Below are 24045 nucleotides of genomic sequence, written 5' to 3' on the forward strand. Positions count from 1 at the left end.
ACAACCCAAATGAATAGCCTTTGAGAGACCCAGGGAACAAATATTTAGTCATTAGTGAGAATGACATCAGGGCAGGTAGCCAAGAAGGCCTCTCCAGTCTTCCAGACTTACAAAGTTGAGGTTTAGGAATAGAAAATGCCAAGTGAAGTAACAAATTAGTCAAAGTTTAGCCTGTGAGAATTAGCTACCCAAAAAATGAGAATGCTACAGATTGGAGGAAATGCTACCCGTGTCATCCTTCACTTATTTTATTTTATTTATTTCTTCTTTTTAAGAAGCCAGTTTATCAATACATTATTTGTCACATACTGTGGGTGATGTATATAATGTGTTTCCAATCTATCTAAACTCATATATTCCTCACATACTTTAAATAAAATGTAGAATGTTGACCATAGTAACTCTCAAAAACTCTCTCTCTCTCAACAGCATCTATTTCTTCTTTCTAATCTTTAATTTTTCTAGTGTCTCATTTGAGTTTGATGCACCACCGCCCCCTGGTGGAAGTCTATAGAAAAGACACCACAGTATGTGTGTGTGTGTGTGTGTGTGTGTGTGTGTGTGTGTGTGTGTGTGTGTGTGTGTGTGTGTGTGTGTGTGTGTGTGTGTGCATGCGTGCGCATGCTCGTGTGTCAGCTGGTACTGGGGCTTGAAATCAGGACCAGATGCTCTCCCTTAGCTTTTTTCCACTCAAGGCTAGCACTCTGCCACTTGATCCACAGCTCTACTTCTAGCTTTTTGATGGTTAACTCAATATAAGAGTCTCACACACTTTTCCACCCAGGCTGACTTCAAGCTGTGATGCTCCTATCTCATCCTTCTGAGTAATTTAAGATTGCGGTTGTGAGCCACGGCACCCAGCTCCTGGCTCTCACACTTGATTTAACATGAGAGCTTTAGTGTCTGAAAATTCTGGTTACACTAGTTACTCTGGTCCCTAGCAGGATATTCTCTTTGAACAAAGTCATAGGCATAAGCTCAACAAACAGAAGGTAAAATGGCGCTCTGCTAGGAGCTTTTTCTTTCTCACATTTTCATGGCCAACCTCACGTCTCCCTCAGGATATCCAATGCAGAAATTATTTTTTTTAAACATCCAAATATGTTATCTTCCCCCAAAATTATTTTCCACTTCAGGATTCTTTACCTCCCTGAATAGCACCTCATTTCCCAATCACCCAATCTAAAAAAAAAAAAACCCTTCCTAAAGAATCACAATATATATGGACATATTAAAGAGTCTAATTAGACTTGAGTCTAAAAATCAGGTTATATTTATTTAACTCAGTAATTCCCAAACACATGAAACCCAATTCCCTTCCCCAATTTTTTTTAACATCAGCAAAATACATCTTGGCTATATTGATTATTGATTGACTGATGGTGCCAATCAGCAAATTAGCTCTTTGGCTACATACACTACTCAATCTTCAAAAGTGCTCAGGCAAATTCAACTGTACAATAAACCAGCTCTCAATTCTTTGTGGCAACAAAATACACAAACCTCAGGTAATTGTGATGATTAATCTTTTTTTTAACTTTGTGATGGTTAATCTAATCAACTTGATCAGATTGATAAAAGCCTAGGAGACGAGGAACTCACACCTCTGGTAGTGGGTGCGGATGGTTGCAGAGATGATTTGATCATGAGGACTCTGGTGAATGGTTTAATCCACAAAAGAAATCGTACCTATTTAACAAGTGTTTTGTTGTTGGATTTGTCTTAACAAAAATGGAGCTTTATCCCCTATGACATTAGTGGCAGATTTCCTAAGTCTATTGATATATTTTGCATCATTCCCTATTATTGAAAACAAAAAATATCTAATTGAACTTTCACTCAATGCAAAAGTTATTTGAACCTGTTCTGGACTTTCAATTGTGCTTTCAGTAGTGGTTTCTGGGACTATTTGCTGTCAGTTCATGTCATCTACAGCTTTGATGTAGAAGCTGAGGTCCTGAGGGACCGGACACATTCGTTCACCAGCCTGGTGGCTTCCAGAGCAGAGCCCCAGTGCACTGAGATGCCACCACTCCCATGGCCATAGTTATGAACCACAGGCAGCTTCTTTCCTTCTCGGGCTAGGAGCTCCTTCTGCAGCCACACGCCTGGCCTGTAAGGCCTCAAGCCTACCTTTTCTTTGATGTCATAGGCTCTGTGGAGGGAGGGCTCCAGAGCACAGCATCGTGAAAAAATATCTCTGCTAATATCTGCATCTGGGGACAGATTCCAGTCTTCTTTTTGCCTTGTTCCACCCAGGGTTACATGGGATGTGCCAGGGTAAATATATGTCAGCCCATTCCCATCTCGAATAAAATGCTTCACCCAGGGAGCCTGCACTTGAAGCAACTGGCCCCTTACTGGGGCTATTGTGGGGTCTCCTACAAGTTGTTGGCTTCCCAGGCCTGAACAGTTGACCACTATGTCAAAAGATGGATGGAGCTCCCACAGATCTTCGATTCGCCTGGTGAGTAGCAGGCCTCCGCTTCTCTTTACCCTGGGGAAGAGAGAACATGGGTTTTAGTAGTTCAGTCACTTCCAAAACTGAAGTACAGGAAGAAAACTGAGGCGATGATCCAGTGAACAAAGACCTGAGTGCTTCTGGGACCCATAAAAAAAAAATCAAATTCCAGTCATCAGCTGCTTCTCATCCTTGGAAACTGAGGATTCCTAAAGTTGATCCTAGATAAGTAATTATTTTGAAAACCCCAAAGGAAATTATACTTCTTGACCTTTTTATGTTTTGTAGATCTTCTAAATGCAAAATAAATAACAAGTTAATCCAATTGCCTTAAACGCCCAAGTATTTCTTGTTTGTACATTCATTTAACACCAGATTTACCATCTTGGTTATTTTGTTGCATATTGTTAACTCTTGAGTGCTCCTTTGTCTGCTCTCCTTAATTGCATGGTTGGTACAGGTATACACACACACACACACACACACACACTCACACACACACACACACACATATTCTATGTCTAGAGAGTTATAAAGACAATACCAAATATTTGCAGATGACAGACTAAGTGACAATTGTTGGGAATTGCTGTTTGGGTTTTTTTTTTTTTGGATCAAGTATATCAATAATCAGAAAAAAAATGCCTCATCCAGACCCTGTAATCACTTTTTAACTGGGGCTTGAAATTGGGGCCTCATGCTCTCACTTGGTTGTTTTTTTTTTTTCTCTCAAAGTTGGCATGCTACCACTAAAGCAATAGCTCCACATTTGACTTCTTTCTGGCTAACTGAAGATAAGAGTCTCATGGACTTTTCTGCTGGGGCTGGCTTTGAACAAGGATCCTTAGATCTCAGATTCCTGAGTAGTTATGATTACAAGCCCCAACCACCAGCACTAAGCTCCTGTAATCATTTTTAAATTGGGGGGTGGGGGAACATAGCATAGAACTTAACATTTTGACCATTTTGAAGTGTTTAGTTTAATGGCGTTAAGCTCATTCATCCAATACCACCATCCACTCCAGGATGTTCCTCATCTCACAGGATGGAAACTCTGTAGCCATTAAAAAATAGCCCTCGTAATCTTGGCATCTTAATCTCTTGTAATCCTATAATCTTACTTATAGGTTGAGTGTCATATATAAAAGATTTACTATAAGACAAGCTCCGCGGTTCTGTTCTGCCCGTGCAGGTTGAATGTCTAGAAGCAAGTCACTGCTATGAGGGGGGAAAATGGGTGACAGTGTAGCCAGCTAGCTGATAGAGTTCTAAACCCACATCTGCTCTTGTCTCTCTGAGAACCCGAGAGCTACAGAGTGGTCCTGCACTGGCATCTTCTCCCTTAGACTTCTACAATTCTAGAACACTTTAGGGAGAAGGGCTGACACCAGGTTTAGAAACAGCTGGTTGTCCTCCTGCCCCTGAGAGAGCAGAAGCAGTCATGCTAACGGTTTTGAGTACACCCCCTTCAAGGGAAGACAAACAAGTTTCATAAGAGGGAAGATAAGGCAAAAACTTCAGAAGCATAAACAAGGCATAACTAGAAGCTGGTAAATGATAGTAGGATTTGGCCACTGGTTAACTTAGCAAGAGAACTCTTTCTAAAAAATAAAAGAAAATAAAAAGACTCCTTCCTCTAATGCTTTGTTCCACCCTCACTTCTGGATTCGAACATTCAGTTGAGGTGATGGGTTGGGGATTTAGTTCAGTGGAAGAATGCTTGCCTGCCAAGCCCTGAGTTGGGTCCTCAGCTTTGCAACAAAAGAGAGACAGAGACAGAGAGAAAGAAAAGAAAGGAAAGGAAAGGAGAGGAGAGGAGAGGGGAGGGGAGGGGAGGGGAGGGGAGGGAAGGGAAGGAAGGAAGGAAGGAAGGAAGGAAGGAAGGAAGGAAGGAAGGAAGGAAGGAAGGAAGGAAGGAAGGAAGGAAGGAAGGAAGGAAAGAAAAAAGGGGGGAGGGAGGGAGGGAAAGAACACAGAAAATCTGGCAAGCCTTCACAGGATGGAGTCACAGAGACCCAGTAGAGACATGGTGAAACTGACAGTGGTTATAAAGAAGAATTAACCCAGAGCTTTTTCTTTTAAATAGTTAAACAGATTACAGATAAAAGTATTTTTAATATAGCATGTTATGAGCACAAGTTTTCAGCTCTCTCAGTAGAACAAGCAATTAGGAAATTTTGGTTATGTTTGTCAGATATACAATAAGAGACAAATATTTTTAAGGTTTGCCCCACACACAAACACTAGCACAGGAAAAAAAGAGTAAATTGAGATTTTGTGGTGATTCTAACCAACACATGGTTATGTGTCTATTTAGCCAATGCTGAGATTTGAACTCGGGTCCACTTGAGCCCAGCAGTAGTGTGATGTTAATCTTTGCAAAAATGATCACCATATGGGAAATGAACTAAATAACTTGTGGACAGTTTGGGAAGGTGAGATTTGGGGAAAGTGGGAGAAGGGTTGACATTGATTTATGCACTGGCAACCCCTCTGTACAATACCTTAATAATAACAATAAAAATTTTAAAGTTTGTATTTTAATATAAAATATTTTCTTTTCTATTTTCTTTTCTATTTTATATGTATTTATATTTGAATATAAATATATTTTAACATATTTATATCTATATTTTAAAAAGTTACCACTAAGAAAAGACTTTTAGGAAGGGTTTAGCATTCACCATGCTTTCCCATTCACATGACTTTGTCCACCTGCTGAAGCTTCTATCTGTCCTCTAGAACTGGAGATGTTGATGTGACTTCAAAGCTCACTATGAAAAGGAGAGGTAGGGCTTGGAATGTGGCTCAATGGTAGAGTGCTTGCCTACTATGCATGAAGCTCTGGGTTCAATTCCTCAGTACCACATAAGCAGAAAGTGGACGTGGCACTGTGGCTCAAGGGGTAGAGTGCTAGTCTTGAGCAAAAGAAGCTCAGGGACAGTGCCCAGGCCCTGAGTCCAAGCCCCAAGACTGGCAAAAAAAAAAAAAAAGAAGAAGAAGAAAGGAAGGAAAGAAGGGAAAGAAAAGAAAAGGAGAGGAATAGAACATGTCTAACTCAATGCACAGTTTCTCAAGAAAAACATTTTACAAGAAAAATTAAAAGGAGTAGAGGTTTGTTAGACTACTATAAAAAATGCAGGCCTGCCTTCCACGCCTGTACCACTACATTTAATTAAGTATGGCATTTGGGTTTGAGAGAAGTTTTAACTGATTGTTATTTGAACATCATCTTGGTTATTTTTTTTCTTTTAAAAGATTGCAGACTCCATGTTCTATTATTTGAACATTATGTTCTATGTGTCAGCCATCCTAAGCAGGACTTGGAATTCTTTTCCACATTCAAGAAAGGAGAAGAACTTATCAGCTTTGGAATTTAAAGCTGAATTTCTTAAATTCACTGAACTTGTTTCTTTAACCATAGCCTAGAAATTAGAGTGCCAGGCTGGGGCTCACAGAGTTGTTATGTAAGAATTCAATAAATGCAAATGTCTTTCTGTTCTATTTCAATGGTTCCCTGCTGGAAACTACAGATGAAAGTCCAACTTTCAGTGGCGACTTGTCAGATGATTGGTGCAGATGGGCTGCCTAGCTTGTTGTGCTAAGTCCCTGTCAGGCCTTATCCCAGGAGGGAGCTAATTGAGTCTACAAGGAGACCCGTCAACTTTACGTTGCAATGTGGCTGCGCCATGAGGCTGGGTCATTATTGTAAATCCTGTGGCAGATGGATGGCATCTAGACTCTGGATGCTAACTTAGGTGACCAAGTACCTAAAACATTGCTTTTATGCTGGGAATGTGGTTTAGTGGCAGAGTGCTTGCTTAGCATACCTGAAGCCCTAGGTTCGATTCCTCAATACCACATAAACAGAAAAGGCTGGTAGTGGAACTATGGCTCAGGTTGTAGAGTGCTAGCCTTAAGAAAAAGAAGCACAAGTACAGGGACAGTGTCCAGGCCCTGAGTTCAAGCCCCAGGATTGGAAAAAAGAGAAAGAGAGTGAGAGAGAAAGAAAGAAAAGAAAGGAAGGAAGGAAGGAAGGAAGAAAGGAAGAAAGAAAGACAGACAGACAGACAAGACCAGAAGTGGTGCTGTGATTCAAGTGGTAGAGTGCTAGCCTTGAACCAGCCTTGAAGCTCAGGGACAGTGTCCAGGCCCTGAGTTTAAGCTCCATGACTAGAACACACACACACACACACACACACACACACACACACACACACACACACACACACACACACACACAGCATTGCTTTTACCATCATATGATGTAGCTATTCTGATAGTTTGGGTGACATAAGTTGCGTGAATAAGAAGCGTGATAACTTTCCTCTTGGGGCTTTCTGCAACTTAGCAAGGCATCCTAGAAAGAGCAACCACTACTCTCAGCTCCACATGAAAATATGAGCACTACTCACTAAGCAAGGCCAGTGCAATGACCACTGACCGCATCCTAAAATGCAAGAGCAGCCCCATCTTTACCAAACTTAGCAGACTACTCTCTGTTGCAGCATCTGCCTGACTATGAGCCCAGGAGGTAGGGGTCTTTGGGGCCCTTCCTCCAATTCTATGGGAGCTTCAGGAAGGAGATGAAGCTGACTGTGCCCCTGAGAAGAATCAGGCTCTGTGGAAGTCTCATTCACACCTTCATACACGCATGCGTAGACACATAGCTACATACACATAACCCCACCTCTGCTTCCCTCAGTGGTCTTAGGATCATAGCCAATTCCTGTAGCCTACCTCTCATCCTCTTCCCTGAAGCCCTGGTGGGAAAGGACTTGTGGATAGCACCGCACAGGGAAGCAGGAGCTGTGTTGGGGAGATACTATCCAGGCAGCCTTGGGATGCAGTGCAGACTGTAATAAGGAGCAGGGACTTGGGGCCTTCAAAAGGAAAGGCAGGGCAGGAAGGAGGATGCAGCCCGACAACCAGGCTCCAGCCAAGACACAGAGAGACCACACCCAGCCCTAGAACCACAGGCCTGCAACCCACATTCTAAACTAAGGACTTAATTGTTTGGGGGACAACAAAATATGGAAATTTAAGTGGCTTTGACCAGGCACCGATGGCTCATACCTGTAATCCTAGCCACTCACTGGGCGGAGATGCAAGAGTTGCAGTTCAAAGTCAGCTCAGGCAGGAAAGCTCATGAGACTCTTATCTCCAATTAACTACCAAAATAATCCCAGAAATGGATCTGTGACTCAAGTGGTAGAGCACCAGCCTTGAGCACAAAACCTCAGACAGCACCTATGCCCTGAGTTCAGGACTCAGGACCAGAACAGAAATATTTTTTCAATGCTTTCTAATTTGGCCCAAAGTAGACATCATCACACACCTTTGAGGCAGATTGTGCCTTATTAGGGGAATATTATCCAAATAGATCTCTGGGCTGTGTACCTCCCATGAAAAACCGTTGGGTTCGATTCCTCGGCACCACATAGGCAGAAAAAGCCAGAAGTGGTGCTGTGGCCCAAGTGGTAGAGCGCTAGCCTTGAGCTGAAGAGCTGAGGGACAGTGCCCAGGCCCAGAGTTCAGCCCCAAAACCAACAACAACAAAAAAAAGTAAAATTTCAATTGGGAAATACTACATATACAGATTTATGGGGGAAAATACTATTTCTTCATGACAACACTAAATGTGGTCATATTTACAATTGTTAAAATTTTTAAATGGAAGGTAGCAAGACAACCAAATGCAGGTGATGCGTTCTGGCAGACGAGGTCATTTCATCTGCTGGCCGTGGTCCTCGCTGTTTCCCTTGGATTACATACTCCAAGAAAACGACCTGCATTCAAGTTCTCACTTCCCACATGCCCATCCGGGCCTTGTGTGCTCAGTGAACTCACATTAGCCATTCCAAGGCCCATTAGGTATGGAGCAGTTTCTTAGCAGAAGGGGGAATGGGTGAAGCCCAGAGGTTATACAGGCACTGGGAGTTGTGGAGAGGAACAGCCATATACCCCTCATCCACTGAGCAGGAGGTGGTGCAGGAAGGAAGTTCACCTCTACAGCTGCCTTAGGACTGCCCCCAAAGCCTGAATGGAAGCACTCAAGGTTACTGCATCCCACACAGTCTCTGTTCCCTCTGAACCATATTGCCATCATCAGTAGCTCCACCTTCTTTGAAGGTGCTCTTTCCCTTCCTCCTATCCCAACCAGGAAGAACCATGATTCCATTCAACTTTGTGCCTGGGGCTTTTTATGTCCTGGTCCTCAGGCAGGCAGGGGGATGTAGAAGAGAGGGAAGCAGAGAGGAAATGACTAGGGGCACTGGGGAAGCCAGGTTGTACTGACAGGTCTGGAGCAGGGGGGAAAGGAGGCACAGGAGTTTACTGCACACAGGAAGAGATCTTTTGCAAGTTGGACATGGTCAGTTGACACAATTTATCCCATTTCTGATGTACAGTGCAAGCACCTATTTGTGCACAGGTGCCAAGAAGTCACAGGAGTCAGGGGTGGGAGAACATAAGAGAAGAAAAAGATGGGGAACAGAAAACAAGAGCAAGGCTACAGAAAGTAGGTTCGATGATACAGAAGAACCATGGAGGCATGGAAATCAGTGCTGCAGTCAAAGTGGTCTCTTCAAAGTCACAGGACAAGGCCTGGTCTCCTAGAAAGACTTAAGCTACCAGCACCCAGCATAGAAAAGAGCTACCTAGTTTCTGGAGGTCACCAAAGACAGGACAACTCAGTCCCTCCAAAGAATTTACTTAAGTAAGCTGCCTGGAGGAAGACTTATTACCTCTCTGATTCATTTCCTAGAGGGGGTAAGTTTAAAAGTTGCAGAACAGAGCTGGGCTGTAGCTCAGTGGCAAAATGCTTTCCTAGCATCCTGGGTTTGATCCCTAGTACCAAAAAAGAAAAAAAAAAGACAAAAAACATGACTCTACTGTTTGAATATACAAAATATGACCTGCGTGGCTGATTAAAATCTCAGGGATTTTGCTGGTTGGTTGGTTCTCAATGTTATTGGGTATTGAGAAGGAGATTATCTTTCCATTCAAAAAAAAAAAAAAGATCTGGGCTGGGAAGGTGGCTCAGTGGTAGAGCGCTTGCCTTGCATGCATGAGGCCCTGGGTTCGATTCCTCAGCACCACATAAGCAAAAAGAAAAAAGCCGGAAGTGGCACTGTGCTCAAGTGGTAGAGCACTAGCCTTGAGCTGAAGAACTAAGGGACAGCGCCCAGGCCCAGAGTTCAGGCCCCATGACCGGACCCAAAAAAAAAAAAAGATCTAATTTGTAATAAAAATATATCTTTTTCCTGAGAGCTGGTGTCATTTCAGAAGATGCTGAGCTAAAGCCATCTCTTTGGCTCACTGAGCAAAATGCTCATTTTTGAGTCAGAACACGGAAGGCTGAGCACTCATATTGTGTGGAAGAGCGTAGGAGGCGCCAGAACAGGCCCTGAGTGAGAAGAACAGGCAGGGATTGTGTGACTGCCCATCTGGGGCTGCCCTAGAAGGAGGCGTGTGGCTGTGCCCACAGATTGAGCCCCAGGTGTCCCACCCACCCCCTTGCTGCCACGTGCCTGCCTGAGGAGTTCATCAGGCCGAGCTCCTTGTCCTGTAATGCACGCCTTGAGCTGAGTGCAGTCTCCAAAATTCTCTTGATGTGTATACTAATTTATTACAAAAAAGGAACTCCTGGGAGCCAAGCCAAAAATGCAAGTTCAAGGTATTAAGGGCTGAATTTAGTAAGGAAGCAATTATATAACTTGGATAAACCCTCAATGTTAGTGTTCTTATTCATGACAAAAGAAAATAACCAAGCCAATTTTTACTGCAAATGAGGAAACAAATTAAAAATAAGTTATACTAAGGATAAGATTTTTCTCATCCAAAGAGCTAAAGTTAATCTTATCATTTTAAAGCAAAGTATCCAACCTCACCATTTTTCAAACAAGGAAATCAAGATCCTGTTTCAATTAATGGGTTTTTTCCCTAGAAGAATAGAGGACAGGAGGGCATCCTGGTACACACGGAAAATAGACTTGAAAGGCTGCCATTGGTGGCTCACACCAGTAATCTTAGCTACTATGGAAGCTAAGATGTAAGAATCACAGTTCAGAGCCAGCCTGGGCAGAAAAGTCCATGAGACGCTTATCTGCAATTAACCAGCAAAAATCTGGTAGTGGAGGTGTGGCTCAAGTGGTAGAGTGCCAGCCTTGAGCACAAAAAGAGCTAAGCAAACAGATGAGGCCCTGAGTTCACACTCCAATACCTTCCTCCCCCCAAAAAGCTGGCTTGCCAAACCACACAAACACTGTATGCAGACTGCTTAGCAAAGCCCTAGCCATTTGGTAAGACATAATGAAAAAGAGCCCAGAGGGGCCCCAAAGACTCTGGAATATGTGTTTTATGAAGAGTTATACAGGTTCTACATGAGGAGAGACAAAGCAGCAAGAACCTCAAGACCCATTCCAACCCACCTTTTCTCCAACCATGGGAGATAGGCAGAAGTCTCACACTTGAGAGTTGTAAAAGTCTGACCAAACACGTGTTGAGGAAATCTCTGTAGTTCAGCCTCAGTCATCTTTCGAAATCCCAGAACCACATCAGCCCAAAATGGCATTTCTTCCTCAGGGATGCTCCGAAATATCTGCCAACTCGAACACAAGAAGAGGAGAATTCTTCCAGAAATTTTTTGAAGACATACATTTCTTTTTTTCTAATATATCTAATACATATCTATTGCAGGGTGAAAAAACTAAAAGGAACATTTACTTCCTACAAACACAAAGAGAAAAAGATAGAGTCTTTCATTCTCCTGATCAGATAACTTGAATAGTTAAATTGCAAATGTTAGTCATTGGGAGAATAAGACATTTAAAATGCAATGTGTCAGGTTTATCTCTGAGGTGGGGCCTGTGTTTAGCATGCTCATGAGGTCCTAAGTTCTATCACCAGCATGATAGATGAATGAATTAATGAATATAAATAAAACATGCCATCAAATTGTTTCACTTTTTCTTTTTTTATTCTTTCTTTTTTTGGAGGGGTCCGGTTGTGGGGTCTGAACTCTGGGCCTGAGTGCTGTCCCTCAGCTCTTCAGCTCAAGGCTAGCACTCTACCACTTGAGCCACAGCGCCACTTCCGGCTTTTTTCTTTTTGCTTATGTGGTGCTGAGGAATCGAACCCAGGGCCTCAGGCATGCAAGGCAAGCGCTCTACCACTGAGCCACGTTCCCAGCCCTTGTTTCACTTTTTCTAAAAAGCTTTTGCCTAGATTTTATGGCAGTGCATTTTAGGGGAAGTTTTTTTCTTTCATTTGGACAACATTTCACATACATTGTAAGTAACACATGAAAAGTTCAAAGGTTAGTCTCCATTTTGAACAAAATAACTGACTTGGAAAAATGCACAAGTGCGCAGAAAACATGGGTACAAACCTAGGGAGGTTGAGGTGGTCAAGCTTAGCTCTAGGACTGGAGAGCAGCTAAGAGTTGGCCAGAGGAGCCAAATCTTGGGTCATAGCATGGCTAAGCAGATGAGCTGGGATACTGGGGATTAACAAGAAGCTACCAATTGTGTTATGCATATGCTTGCATTTGTAAATATTGGATGGTTTCCCTGGGTAAACATGGCCACAGTTGCTCTAAAAGAGCAAGGGACAAATCTGAGTACTACTCACATGGTCATTCACATACCAGTACTTCTATTTTTAAATACTTCATTCAAAGCAGTCCCTGGGAAGTTATAAATGATGCTCACTGCATGGTCTTCTTACCTCATTGAATTCCTAAGAGTAGAGTGCTAAGGAATTTAATGTGACAAGATAAATTATAGCTGGGAAGGTGGCTCAGTGGTAGAGTGCTTGCCTTGCATGCATGAGGCCCTGGGTTCAATTCCTTAGCACCACATAAGCAAAAAGAAAAAAGCTGGAAGTGGCGTTGTGGCTCAAGTGGTAGGGCGCTAACCTTGAGCTCAAGAGCTGAGGGACAGCGCCCAGACCCAGAGTTCAGACGCCACAACCAGCAAAAAAAAAAAAAAGATAAATTATAAATGCATATATACTTGATTCGCTCTTCACTTCAATGACTATTAAGTGAACATATACTATATGACAACTATTGTTTTAAACATCAGGATTGTAGCATAGAATGAAGTTGGGTGCTAGTGGCTCACATCTATAATACTAGCTACCCAGGCAGCTGAGATCTGAGGATAGCAGTTTAACTCTTAGCTACAATTCATCACCAAGAAGCTGGAAATGAAGCTGTGGCTTAAATGGTAAAGCATTAGCCTTGAACAGAAAAGCTCAGGGACAGCACCTAGGCCCTGAGTTTAAGCCCTAGGACTGACACAAGAAAAAAAAAGTAATAGAATCAATTTCTGCTTAAAAAGATATACAAATACACTGTTGATTTAAGTGCTAGTTTGTGTTCTAAATGTTAAATTGGATTTATTTTTCAATTCATGTCTCTTAAAATCAGATGCTAACAATTAATACAAGTGTGCTGATCACTTCTGAATTTTTTTCCAAATGGCACTTCAAAAGCCAACTTTAGTGAACCAAAATTTTTACTCTTTGGAACACCTCATTATCCAAATAAGGACCCAAATAAGTCAGATGTCACTGTGCCCTTAGGCTCTGAATCCATTTCAGTTTCATACCTGTCTACTTTCCATTAGCCACCCCATTTCCCACAGAACCTGGTGCAGGGTTTATCTGTTGGGGTTTTCCTCCATACTTTCAAATCCCTGCATATTTGCTGAGGAAACTCAAAAAAATATTTATGATTAAAAACTTCAAGGGTCATGCATTGTTTTAAAAATAGAATCAAGTCTTTGTAAATTCTTCCACCTGTAATTCTGCAATCTGCTCAATGCAGATACTCAATAAATATTCTATGTTGCTTTCTCATATCTGTCCATGTTGCTGTAAATACTGTGATTCTTTCTCTTACCCAGACACCAGATGAACACCAGCATCCACAGCTTCTGCTGACCTAGCGATTGCAGACAGGTGAATGAAGGTGTCTCTAAACCACCGCTTCACCATGGGAACAGGTGTGTCTGGAGTGGGGGCGGGGAGGAAAGAACAAAGTAGGACAGAATAAACTCCATCCTAGAAACCAGGGGGAAATGAGGAGACATGGAGGCACAGTTGGATAAAATACCCCACAGAGGTAAAAGATGCTTCAGAGACTAGAGTTGTGAGTGATAACACCTTCTGACCAAATCAGCTTGGACAGTGATCGACCAGTGGAATGGCACAGGCCAAGCAGGAAAGTCCTGACACCAGAGCCAGCTGGAAGGCAGATTTTGGCACAAGGCACATTCCCAAGGTTCTTGAAGGATCTGTAGCCAGTCTGACCAGAAGTGAGTTTATAGCTAAGGGATCCAGCTGGCCCCATAACTGCGAAAAAAGGAAAAAGAATTGAGGGTCTCTTTCGGGCAGGAGGGGCTGAATATAGGTTCAGTAACAGTGAGGGTGGGGTGTCTGTGGGCCCCAGGACAGAAAACAGACTGCATAACTATGGAAAGCTCATAGGGTCCCCCTCCTGATATAAAGAAACAAGACCTGCATTATGGAGACAAACACTGCATCCAGATTTCCTGATGTTACTCCTCCCCCATAATGGAACCATAGTCCAAGGTCAGCTGGGTATGTGGAGACCACACCATTCCCCAGGCATTCATGCACAAAAGGCCAAGCTGCTGGGATGGTACCAGGCTGAGAGGAAAAAAGAGGCCTGGTTTGAGCCCCAAAATAGGAGTGTCCATTGCAAGCCAAAAGAATCACAATCCAGTCCAGTCCAAGTGTGAACAAGACGTTTGGCCACCTGAGTCTATGAAAGGGTCTGGAGGGCAGATCCAGGGCCTGGGAAAGAGTGATCCCAAGGGGCTACTAATGACGGCTAGAGATGACACAAGGGAATAGAGGCAAAAACTGTCCCTGGGACTGTCACCAAACAAGTGGAAATGGAGATATCCCACCCAGAATCTCCAGATCAATAAGGGCATGTCAGCTGCAGGATTTTAAAATAATTTGCATGGTCTGGGAATGTGGCTTAGTGGTAGAGTGCTTGCCTAACATGCACAAAGCCCTAGGTTCAATTCCTCAGTACTAGATAAAAGCCAGAAATGGTGCTGTGGCTCAAGTGGTAGAGCACTAACTTTGAGCAAAAGAAGTTCAGGAACAGTACCCAGGCCCTGAGTTCAAGCCCCAGGACTGGCAAAAATAAAAATATAAATAAATAAATTAAATAATTCACTTTTTAGAGAGGACTGGCAAAAATAAAAATAAATAAATAAATAAAATAATTCACTTTTTAAAGAGCCAATAAATATTTCCTAAATAGTAGTTCTATATGATCATCATTAAGTGGGTACCTGTGTGAACGCAACACTGTATTCCAGAATTGTAGCTGGTTTAGCAATAAGAGAGGAAATAAACATCAGCTGCAGAGAGAACTATGTTAGATGTTCAGTGCATTATCCCCCCACAGCCCTCCCCCAGTGAGGAAGGCCATAGGGAAATGTCCTCACCCCAAACTGAAGAACAAAATACTGCCTGAGAGTCTCATGTAGCAGAAGTCATCCCAAAAAGAATAGACAATTCCAATTGAACAGGCCTGGTGACCTAATTCATGTTCAAGTGCAGATCAAACAAACCTGTCACTGGGAGTGGCAAGAAAAACAGCAATTGCTGATGCAGCGTTGCTTACGCACTGGGCACTCTTCTATGTGCTGCACACATACTAAAGCTCTTAAATACATCCCTATGCAGGAGGGGTGCTTCCATGTGGTACTGGCATGTGTGAGCAGGTCTTTATTATCGGTCCGAGTTATATCTGGCAAAAAAGCTCAAGGAGAAGGCCAAGTTGTATCTCACCGTAGTGAACAAAGAAAGACAGATGCTGGCCTAGAACTTCCAGTCTATCCACAGAGTTGATGAACCCTCAGATAAGCCTCCTTTTGAAGGTGATTCCATGACCCCAGGCCACCCTCAGACCGCTTACTCAGGCTGGTCCAAGCAAAAAGGGCTCTGAGAAATGGATCCCAGAACTCTGGCCACAAGAAGGCAAGCCAACGGGAACTAGCATCTGGAAAATGCACAAGACTTCAGGTTTGTCTCCTGCAAAGCCTTTGCCAGGCTGTACGGCCATCCCATGCTGACACAGCCATGTTTCCAGACTGCAGTGCCAAGACCATAGCCTTCTCCATCCTGGCTAAAAACAAGAGAGGATCAGGAAACAAGGGCCAACTGAATACGAAAACCAAGCCTCTTCCTCCTCTGCCTGGCATTCCTCCTCTAATGCTGGCATCCAGACTTTAGCTCTCCCTAAGCAGAAATGTGAAACCTCTTCCCTGGGGAACCTGGCCTGCCCAAGAAGAACTATAAGAACATAATTACCTCAGCGCTCCCTATTAAACAATCCTGTACCGCATTCTAGCCAGGGTCACAGGCAACAAGCTCCAGGCAAACAATAAGAAATACCAGCTCCTGCTGCTTCTGGTCCCATCCATACAAATCAGAGGACAGGTCAAGATTCCCACCCAGCCAAGGAAGCCTTCTAACATGAAAACTGAGATTAAACAACAACAACAACAACAACCAAAAAAAAAAGAGCTGGGTTCTACCTGCTCCATCTGTAATCTTAGCTACTCAGAAGGCTGAAATCTGAAGATAGCAGTTCAGAGCCAGCCAGGACAGGAAAGTCTATGACATTCTTATCTCCAATTAACCACCAAAAAGCTGGGAATAGAGCACTAGCCCTGAGGGGGAAAAAAAGCTATGGGACAGGTTATGAGTTCAAGTCCTAGTAGTGGTTTGAGAACACCAGAAAAAAAATTAAAACTGTTACTAGTATCCAGGTGCCAGTGGCTCATACCTGTAATCCTAGCTACTTAGGAGGCTAAGATCTGACAATCATGGTTCAAAGCCAGCCCGGGCAGGAAGTCTGTGAGACTCATCTCCAGTTAACCACTAGAAAACCAGAAGTGGCACTGTGGCTCAAGTAGTAGACCATTAGTCTTGAGCTGAAGAGCTGAAGGACAGCACCCAGGCTCAGAGTTCAAGCCCCAGGACCAATCAAAAAACAAAACAAAACTGTTATTAGTAAATGAACGATATATACCCTGTATGCCAGAATGGGAGGGAAACGCTGGGAGAGAGTGAAGGAAGTAGGGACATTGTCCAAAAAAACAGGCACTCATTACCTGATGTCCAAGCTATTTCTTGCATGAGGAGAATTCTAGTTCCATCACAAGTAGTCCTACTGGTCATTACTGCTATCAGTAGAAAGCTTTAGAGTTACCAGTTGTTAGCACTGCTCATTGACATCTCTTGCTCAATTTAACATCTGTCAGAGCTGAAACCCCACTCTCACCTGGATATGCATGAGGAATAAGTATTCCGGCTGCCACGTCACTGGTGGTGTGAGGAGTAAACTTGTCTGCGATGACAGTGACGGAGCATCGAGGCACCAGCTGGGAGATACACTGGGCAGTAGAGAGCCCTATCACGCCTGCTCCCACAACTGCAACCCGGGCCGTGTCCATGGGCCTGGGAGCAGAGAGGTGAGGGCTGAGCACCTTGTTTTAGGATCATTTCATCCACTCGGAGTTTGTTCTTGACTGTTCGTTCTCTCTCACAATAGTACTTCCTGCTGATAGTTCTTGTGTAATAAACCTTTCATTTTAACTCTTTTTATAAGCTGGGAACCAATGGCTCATGTTTATAATCCCCACTACTTGGGAGGCTGAGGTCTGCTTCAAAGCCAGTCTGGGCAGGAAAGTCCTTGAGACTCTTAGCTCCAATTAACTACCAAAAAGCCATTAGTGGAGGTGGGGCTGAAATGCTAGAACACCAGCCTTGAGCAAAAAAGCTAAGGGACAGCACCCAGATCCGGAGTACAACAAGCCCTAGTTACCAGCACCAAAATACATAAATCAATCAATAAAGACTCTCTTTGCGTTAAACAGCAAGAAATGGACAACGAGACTTCTACCATCATTTCAATATTAGTACAAAATCAGACAACTTATTTGCTTTTAGCATACAGCCCCAGAAGGAGGTCTGGATTTTTTTTTGGGGGGGGGGGTAGAGATTTCCACTCATTCTATCCTTTCCTGAACCAGGATTCTGTGCACACAGCCTCAGGAGGGTTGGTGAAGTAGGCAAGACCCGGAGGCAGCAGAGCTGTAATGTTTGCTCCCCAAACCCACTGGGGAGTTAGCCATAAGAGGGCAAGATGCTGAGCAACTTAGATCTCAAATCTGGCTCTGTATGCACTTGTTTTGAATAACAATGACATTACAGTTTGACTGAACTCCTCTCCAATTCCTGTCTCCCTAGAAACCTACTCTCTGCCTCCCACCTCCTCTATCTCTATCACTTTACCTGGGTACTGGCCCCCAGGCTGAACAGCCACATTGGACAGTATGCTTCCAAAATAAGGAAACAGGTGTTCCAGTCTGCCTCAACTCCCTCATTTGTAAAACAGATCAGATGAGTTCTTTCTCGGGGAAGGGCAGAAAGGGGTACTAAGGCTTGAACTCAGAGGCTTGAGTGCTGTCCTTTAGCTTATTTGCTCAAGGCTAGCACTCTACCACTCGAGCCACACCTTCACTTCTGGCTTTTTTGGTGGTTAATTGGAGAAAAGATATCATCTCACAGATATTTCTTTTTTCTTTTTTTTTTTTCTTTTTTTGGGTCCGGTCCTGGGGCCTGAACTCTGGGCCTGGGCACTGTCCCTCAGCTCTTCAGCTCAAGGCTAGCGCTCTACCACTTGAGCCACAGCGCCACTTCCAGCTTTTTTCTTACGTGGTGCTGAGGAATTGAACCCAAGGCCTCGAGCATGCAAGGCAAGTGCTCTACTACTGAGCCACCTTCCCAGCCCCCACTCACAGATATTTCTTCCCAGTTTGACTTCGAACCTCACTCCTCAGATCTCCATTTACAGAGATGAGCCACCAGCACCTGGCAGAAGAATTTTTTTAGCTTCCTTGTGTGGTCAATAAGAGAAACCCACCAACGCTGTCTCCTAAAGGAGCTCTTTGTGAGGATGCATTGAAAATTCGAGGTGGAGGGCCTGTGTGGACTTAGAGACTGGCGAAGGCCTCCTACCCTCCCTCCTACCCCTCTCCCTGGCAGGGGAGTCCCCAGTTTGCTGCTTCCTTGCCAGCCTCCCTGCCTATGTTGGCTTCCTTGCTCATCTTACCATATCTGCACCTGCAGTGTGTCTGGCTCAAGCTTAGATCCAGAGAAAGAAAATACAATTGCTCTGGTTGCTCACTGCTATTTTACTGAGCAAAGTTCTAGTATCTGGCCATTTGATTAAGCTAAGTCTGCCTATAAATCTGCCTTTGGCACACTCACCCTTCTCAATACAAAGAGCAACAGTGAAGGCATTGGGTCACGTGGTACCAGCCAAGGCCACCGCACACTGAGAATCACCTTTGCCCAGGAGAAGCTGTGGGCAGCACAAACATCCTGGGGCTTGGCTGTCAGAGGGCACTGCCTTCTTTTCTGGCTCTAAAGGTCTCTCACACTTGCAGGCTTGGAAGCCCTCTAGTGTGACTTAATGTGTAGCACTCCCATTCCTTGAGCATTACAGCATTTCCAAACTCAGCAGCTAGCTAATCTGATGGACCGGCAAGTTAAGAAGGACTTGGACTGCTGCTGGTACACAGGGAATACAAGGAAGGGACCAGAGCATGGGGTGGTCCAATGACAAAAACCTGAAGGTCACAGTCCTGTCTGTATTGCCTGGATATAAGAGACAACTGCTGAACCTTCCTCACTTCAAGATTTTGTATCAACCTCCCCTGCCCAGCAACTTTCTCAAAGTAGCTCCAGTCAATTAAGTTGAGATGGGAGGTAAGCTGTGGCTAAGAATAACCAGCTGCTGAGAGGGCAAGGAGTATACAAGCAAGACAGTGTGGCCTGGCACTGTGACCTGTCGATCCGTGTCCTAGATCCCACTTAGACACTCACCAAGTCTGGACAGAACAACTCCTAAGCCAAAGGCAAGAGGATTCAAGTACCTGACTGAGAAGGCAGCCTCTGATCCCTCCGCAGGCCCTGGCACCAACCCTTGTTTTCCACTGACTGGCTGGTCTGGTGCCCTGGAGACAGAAGGAAAGCAAAACTGCTTCTCATTGGGGAATTTATTAAGGACATTCCCTCTAACCTTACTCGCCATTGGCCCATGCAACTGTGTGTGCCACTGATTCCCCAGAGAAAAGGAACAAGTGACCTCATCTCTGCCAAGCCCACAGAGGCTGGTTCATCCTCTTCTCTGTCTGACCCACAAGACCCTCCCAGTCTCAATACCAGTCAAGGATTTCTTCCACTGATTTATTTGTGCAGTAAATAGTGAGTAACCTGTCCAACTTCCAACAAGTTCTGGCTGGAGGCAAGCACCCATTATTTTATTGCACTGCCCAGAATTGGCTGCCATTTCCCAGGGGGTGCCTGGCTCCACTGGTCAGCTGTGGAGGATGGGAGAGCAGAGGGCCAAGGGCCATGTATTTCACAAAGATGGTGGCTTGTCCTGATTCTAGCTGGAAACTTATTTAGGAGCTAGCCTAGGCAAGAACTCAAATATTTCAAGAAGGGACCCAGTGTCTGCTGAGTATAAATTGTGTGTTAGGCATAGGGTACCTTATTGTATTTTGGATTTTTAGGACATAAATTAATTATATTTCCATACATGCATGTAATATACTTAATCAAATTCACCCCTTCTCTTACTCTTTCTTACCTCCTTCCCCTTTTTAACTGGTTTTAGTGGATTTTATTATGCTATTTTATACATATGTATAATATACTTAAATCATATTCACCCAAGCACTGGCATTTTAAAAATCAGTTGTTTTGCCAGGCACCTGTGGCTCACACTGATAATCCTAGCGACTTAGGAGTCTGAGATCTGAGGATCATGGTTCAAAGCTGGCCCTGTCAGGAAAGGCCATGAAACTCTTATCTCCAATAAACCACCAGAAAACCAGAAGTGGCACTGTGGCTCAAGTTATAGAGCACTAGCCTTGAGCTGAAGAGCTGAAGGACAATACTCGGGCCCAGAGTTCAAGCCCCATGATCAACAACAACAACAAAAATCAGTTGTTTCTAGGGAAACAATTTGAGGTATCCAGATAGTGATAATAGTATTCTAAGAAGTATCAAATATTTAGCAATAACTATGAGCAGGAGACCATATAACACAACCATCCTGTGTGGTATGCACTATCATACTCTCCCCATTTTCTAGATGAGTACATTGATGTTCCAAGGCAATAAAAAGGGCCCAAGATTTTTTTGTCTGGGGGAGTAAGTAGCATGTGAGGTTGTGGACCATGGGGCTTGAATTCAGGGCCTAGGCACTGCCTCAGAGCTCTTTTGCTCAAGGTTAGTGTTTTATCACTTTGAGCCATAGTACCACTTCCAGTTCTCTGGTGGTTTATAGGAGATAACAGTCTCACGGACTTTCCTGCTTGGGTTAGCTTCAAACAATGATCCTCAGATCTCATCCTCCTTAATAGCTAGGATTACAGGGTAAAAGTCACCTGCACCAGGCCCCAGGGTTTCTTATCAGTAAAGTTCATCTTGCATATCAGACTCCAAAGTTCTAATTTTTAACCAGTGCACCACTTTGACATCTATGTATCTCTTATCAGTCAGTGTCCAGTTACTAAAACTACCTGGGATATGGACTGGGAAGGTGGCTCAGTGGTAGAGTGCCTGCTTTGCATGCCTGTGTTTCTGGGTTCGATTCCTCAGCACCACATAAGCAGAAAAAGCCAGACGTGGCACAGTGGCTCAAGTGGTAGAGCGTTAGCCTTGAGCTGAAGAGCTGAGGGACAGCGCCCATGCTCAGAGTTCAGGCCCCACGACCGACAACAACAACAAAAAACTACCTGGAATATTTCAGACATAGATGCTTTCTATAGCCTGAATATTTATATCCCCTCAAACTAACCCCCAGCTGACACTGGTAGCTCATGCATAAAATCCTAGCTACTCAGGAGGCTGAGATCTGAGGATCACAGTTGGAAGCCAGTCCAGGAAGGAAAGTCTGTGAGACTCTTATTTTTTTTTTTTGGGGGGGGGGGTGGGGGTCCTGTCATGGGGCCTGAACTCTGGGCCTGGGCACTGTCATTCAGCTCTTCAGCTCAAGGCTAGCACTTTACCACTTGAGCCACAACACCACTTCCACCTTTTTCTGCTTATGTGGTGCTGAGGAATCGAACCCAGGGCCTCATGCACACAACGCAAGTACTCTACCACTGAGCCACCTTCCCAGCCCCCTGTGAGACTCTTATCTCCAATTAACCACAAAAAAAAAGAAAGAAAAAGAAGAGAAAAGAAAAAGAAAAAAGCTATAAGTGGAACTATGGCTCAGTGGTAAGCACCAGCCTTGAGCACAAAAGCTCAGGGACAGTGCCTAGGCCCTGAGTTCAAGACCCAGGACCCCCCCCCAAAAAAATACAGTCTTATAACAGATCAGCTTATCACATTTACAGTTGAAATGTCTAGGACCATAAACTATTTTTAGAAAATTACAGTTTTAAGTAAAGTTAAGGAAAAATTATTATAAAGAGTAAAATCTAGCTGGGTGTTGGTGTCTCATCCCTGTAAGCCTAGCTACTCATGAGGCTGAGATCTGAGAATCACGGTTTAAAGCCAGGCAGAAAAGTCTATGAAACAAACTCATCTTAAATTAACCACCAGAAAGCTGGAAATGGAGCTGTGGCTCAAGAAGTAGAGCACTAGCCTTGAGTGATAAAGCTCAGGGACAGTGCCCAGGCTCTGAGTTGAAGCCCCAGGACAGCACAAAAAATTAATTAATTAATTACAGAGTAAACTCTTTATGCAACTTACCTTCAAAAGGCAAAACTACTCACAAAATTCATTTCAGCGAGGTGCCGGTGGCTCAGATCTGTGAGCTACTAAGAAGGCTGAGATCTAAGGATTGTAGTTCAAAGCCAGCCCAGGCAGGAAAGTCCATGAAACTCTTACCTCCAATAAACCACCAGAAAACGGGAAGTGGCACTATGGCTCAAGCGGTAGAGCGCTGGCCCTGAGCTGAAGAGCTCAGGGAAAGTGCCCAGGCCCAGAGTTCAAGCCCCACAACTAACAAAAAACAAAATTATTTCATTGGTAACAGATTCAGATGGAATGTAAAATCAGTTTACAGTGTCCTAAAATGCCATGACTTCTCTGCACTATGAGACTTTGTTTATTTACTTTTTATTTATGCATGCCACTACTAGGACGAACTCAGGACCTGAACATTGTCTCTTAGCTTTTTTGCTCAAGGAGAATGCTCTACCACTTGTGCCACACCCCCATTTTGGCTTTGTGCTGGTTAGTTGGAGATAATAGTCTTGCAAATTTTTCTGCCCTGGCTAGCTGTGAACTATGATCTCAGCCTCCTGGATAGCTAGGATTACAACCATAAGCCATGAGCCCCTGGCTGGTGAAGATTCACAGAAAAAAATCAGTAAACTTAGAAGAAATAAAGTACCAGATTAAAATGCTCCTGGCACTCTGGCAGGAGCTCCTTCACTGCACCAGACATGAGCACACTGGTCTGTGCTTTCAAAGCTTTTGTAGCCCAGCATGTTAGAAAGCAAGCCACCTTTTTTGTAATTCTACTCAGACAGGGCTTTTCTGAAAAAAGGCCTGTTTGTAGAGCTATAACGGTCTCAAATGGGGAGAGGAGAATATCAGAAATAGAATTTTCAAGGGTTTTGTCAAAAGAAACACTCTCCTGTGCCATCTTCCCGGCTCAGGGAGCAGGAGGGCAGATGGTATCCTTCAGGCCTAGAAGGGTGGGGAAGGACCTCTATAACTTAGATGGAGTGAATGGGGAAAAACAGTTTGCAGAAATAAGAAAGCAGTTTCTGAAAAAGGAGAAATTTCATGTTGGTTTTTATTATGTTTACTTTTATTAAACAATGACTTAAGACTTTCTTACAAGCTTTCATTTTTTAGAAAGACACATAAACAACATGGAAGAGATGTAAAGAATATCCCTCTGATACACGGGACTTAATATAAACAACATGGCAAGTATAGCTCAGCACAGAGAGCACAGAATCCTCCAGGCCGATCACTTCCAGGCTCTCCAACCCAATATGACTGGCTGTGAGAAATAACATGCTCAAGCTGTGCTTCTGTCCTCGAAGCTGCCAGCAGCTTCCCCACCATTTCTGGAAGGTTCAGTGTCAGCAGTCCACTCAGAAGTGCCATAACCCCAACAAAGGACTGGAAGAAATTTTAAACAACAACAACAACAATAATAAGTGACACATCAGAAAAAAGAAATGCGCCCCACAGAGAATAACTTCTAAATGTTTTTCAGAGGGCAATGGAGGTGAGTTTGACTTAAACATTGCCTTTATTCCTTGGATTTATTTAAACATTGCTTTTATTCCTTGGAGATCTTGGATTACTTGTGCTAGGCTGGAGTTCTTTAGTTTATCAACTAGACTTAATTTACACACTAATTAATGTATTTATTCATGACCTACTATGGAGGATCTAGCTAGTAAATACCAGTTCCTGCATTACTCTTTTTTTTTTTTTCCTCAAAAGTGGTGTTCTGCCTTTTGAGCCATAATTCCACT

At 43.7% G+C, this 24045-nt stretch overlaps 1 protein-coding gene across 2 annotated transcripts; it reads right to left on the reverse strand.

Moving 5' to 3' along the window:
• Positions 1-1255: 1255 nt before the first annotated feature.
• Positions 1256-19552, reverse strand: Ddo (D-aspartate oxidase). 2 transcript variants are annotated; one of them, XM_042668473.1, is made up of 6 exons: positions 19459-19503; positions 18320-18391; positions 16800-16975; positions 13371-13479; positions 10894-11070; positions 1256-2497 (listed from the first exon to the last, which is right to left on the reverse strand). In XM_042668473.1, the coding sequence occupies exons 3-6, from the start codon at positions 16969-16971 to the stop codon at positions 1930-1932; spliced, it is 1026 nt and encodes a 341-aa protein (XP_042524407.1). In that variant the 5' UTR covers positions 16972-16975; positions 18320-18391; positions 19459-19503; the 3' UTR covers positions 1256-1929. The 2 variants fall into 2 exon arrangements, with proteins under 2 accessions (XP_042524407.1, XP_042524455.1); XM_042668521.1 differs by lacking the exon at positions 18320-18391 and having other exon boundaries at positions 19459-19552.
• Between the last annotated feature and the right edge of the window lie 4493 nt (positions 19553-24045).

Source organism: Dipodomys spectabilis, unplaced genomic scaffold (genome assembly GCF_019054845.1).
Source record: "Dipodomys spectabilis isolate Male_0828 unplaced genomic scaffold, ASM1905484v1 ptg000001l, whole genome shotgun sequence".
Taxonomy (NCBI): Eukaryota; Metazoa; Chordata; class Mammalia; order Rodentia; family Heteromyidae; genus Dipodomys; species Dipodomys spectabilis.

What these genes read in the sequence shown, in the direction of transcription:
- Ddo (XM_042668521.1), bottom strand. Translation starts at nt 16,971, where the DNA reads ATGGACACGGCCCGGGTTGCAGTTGTGGGAGCAGGCGTGATAGGGCTC. An exon ending in GGTGTTCATCTGGTGTCTGG is followed by an intron (nt 11,071 to 13,370) that starts GTAAGAGAAAGA and finishes CTTGTGTTCGAG; the next exon opens with TTGGCAGATATTTCGGAGCA. An exon ending in CTCCCATGGTTGGAGAAAAG is followed by an intron (nt 2,498 to 10,893) that starts GTGGGTTGGAAT and finishes TCTCTTCCCCAG; the next exon opens with GGTAAAGAGAAGCGGAGGCC.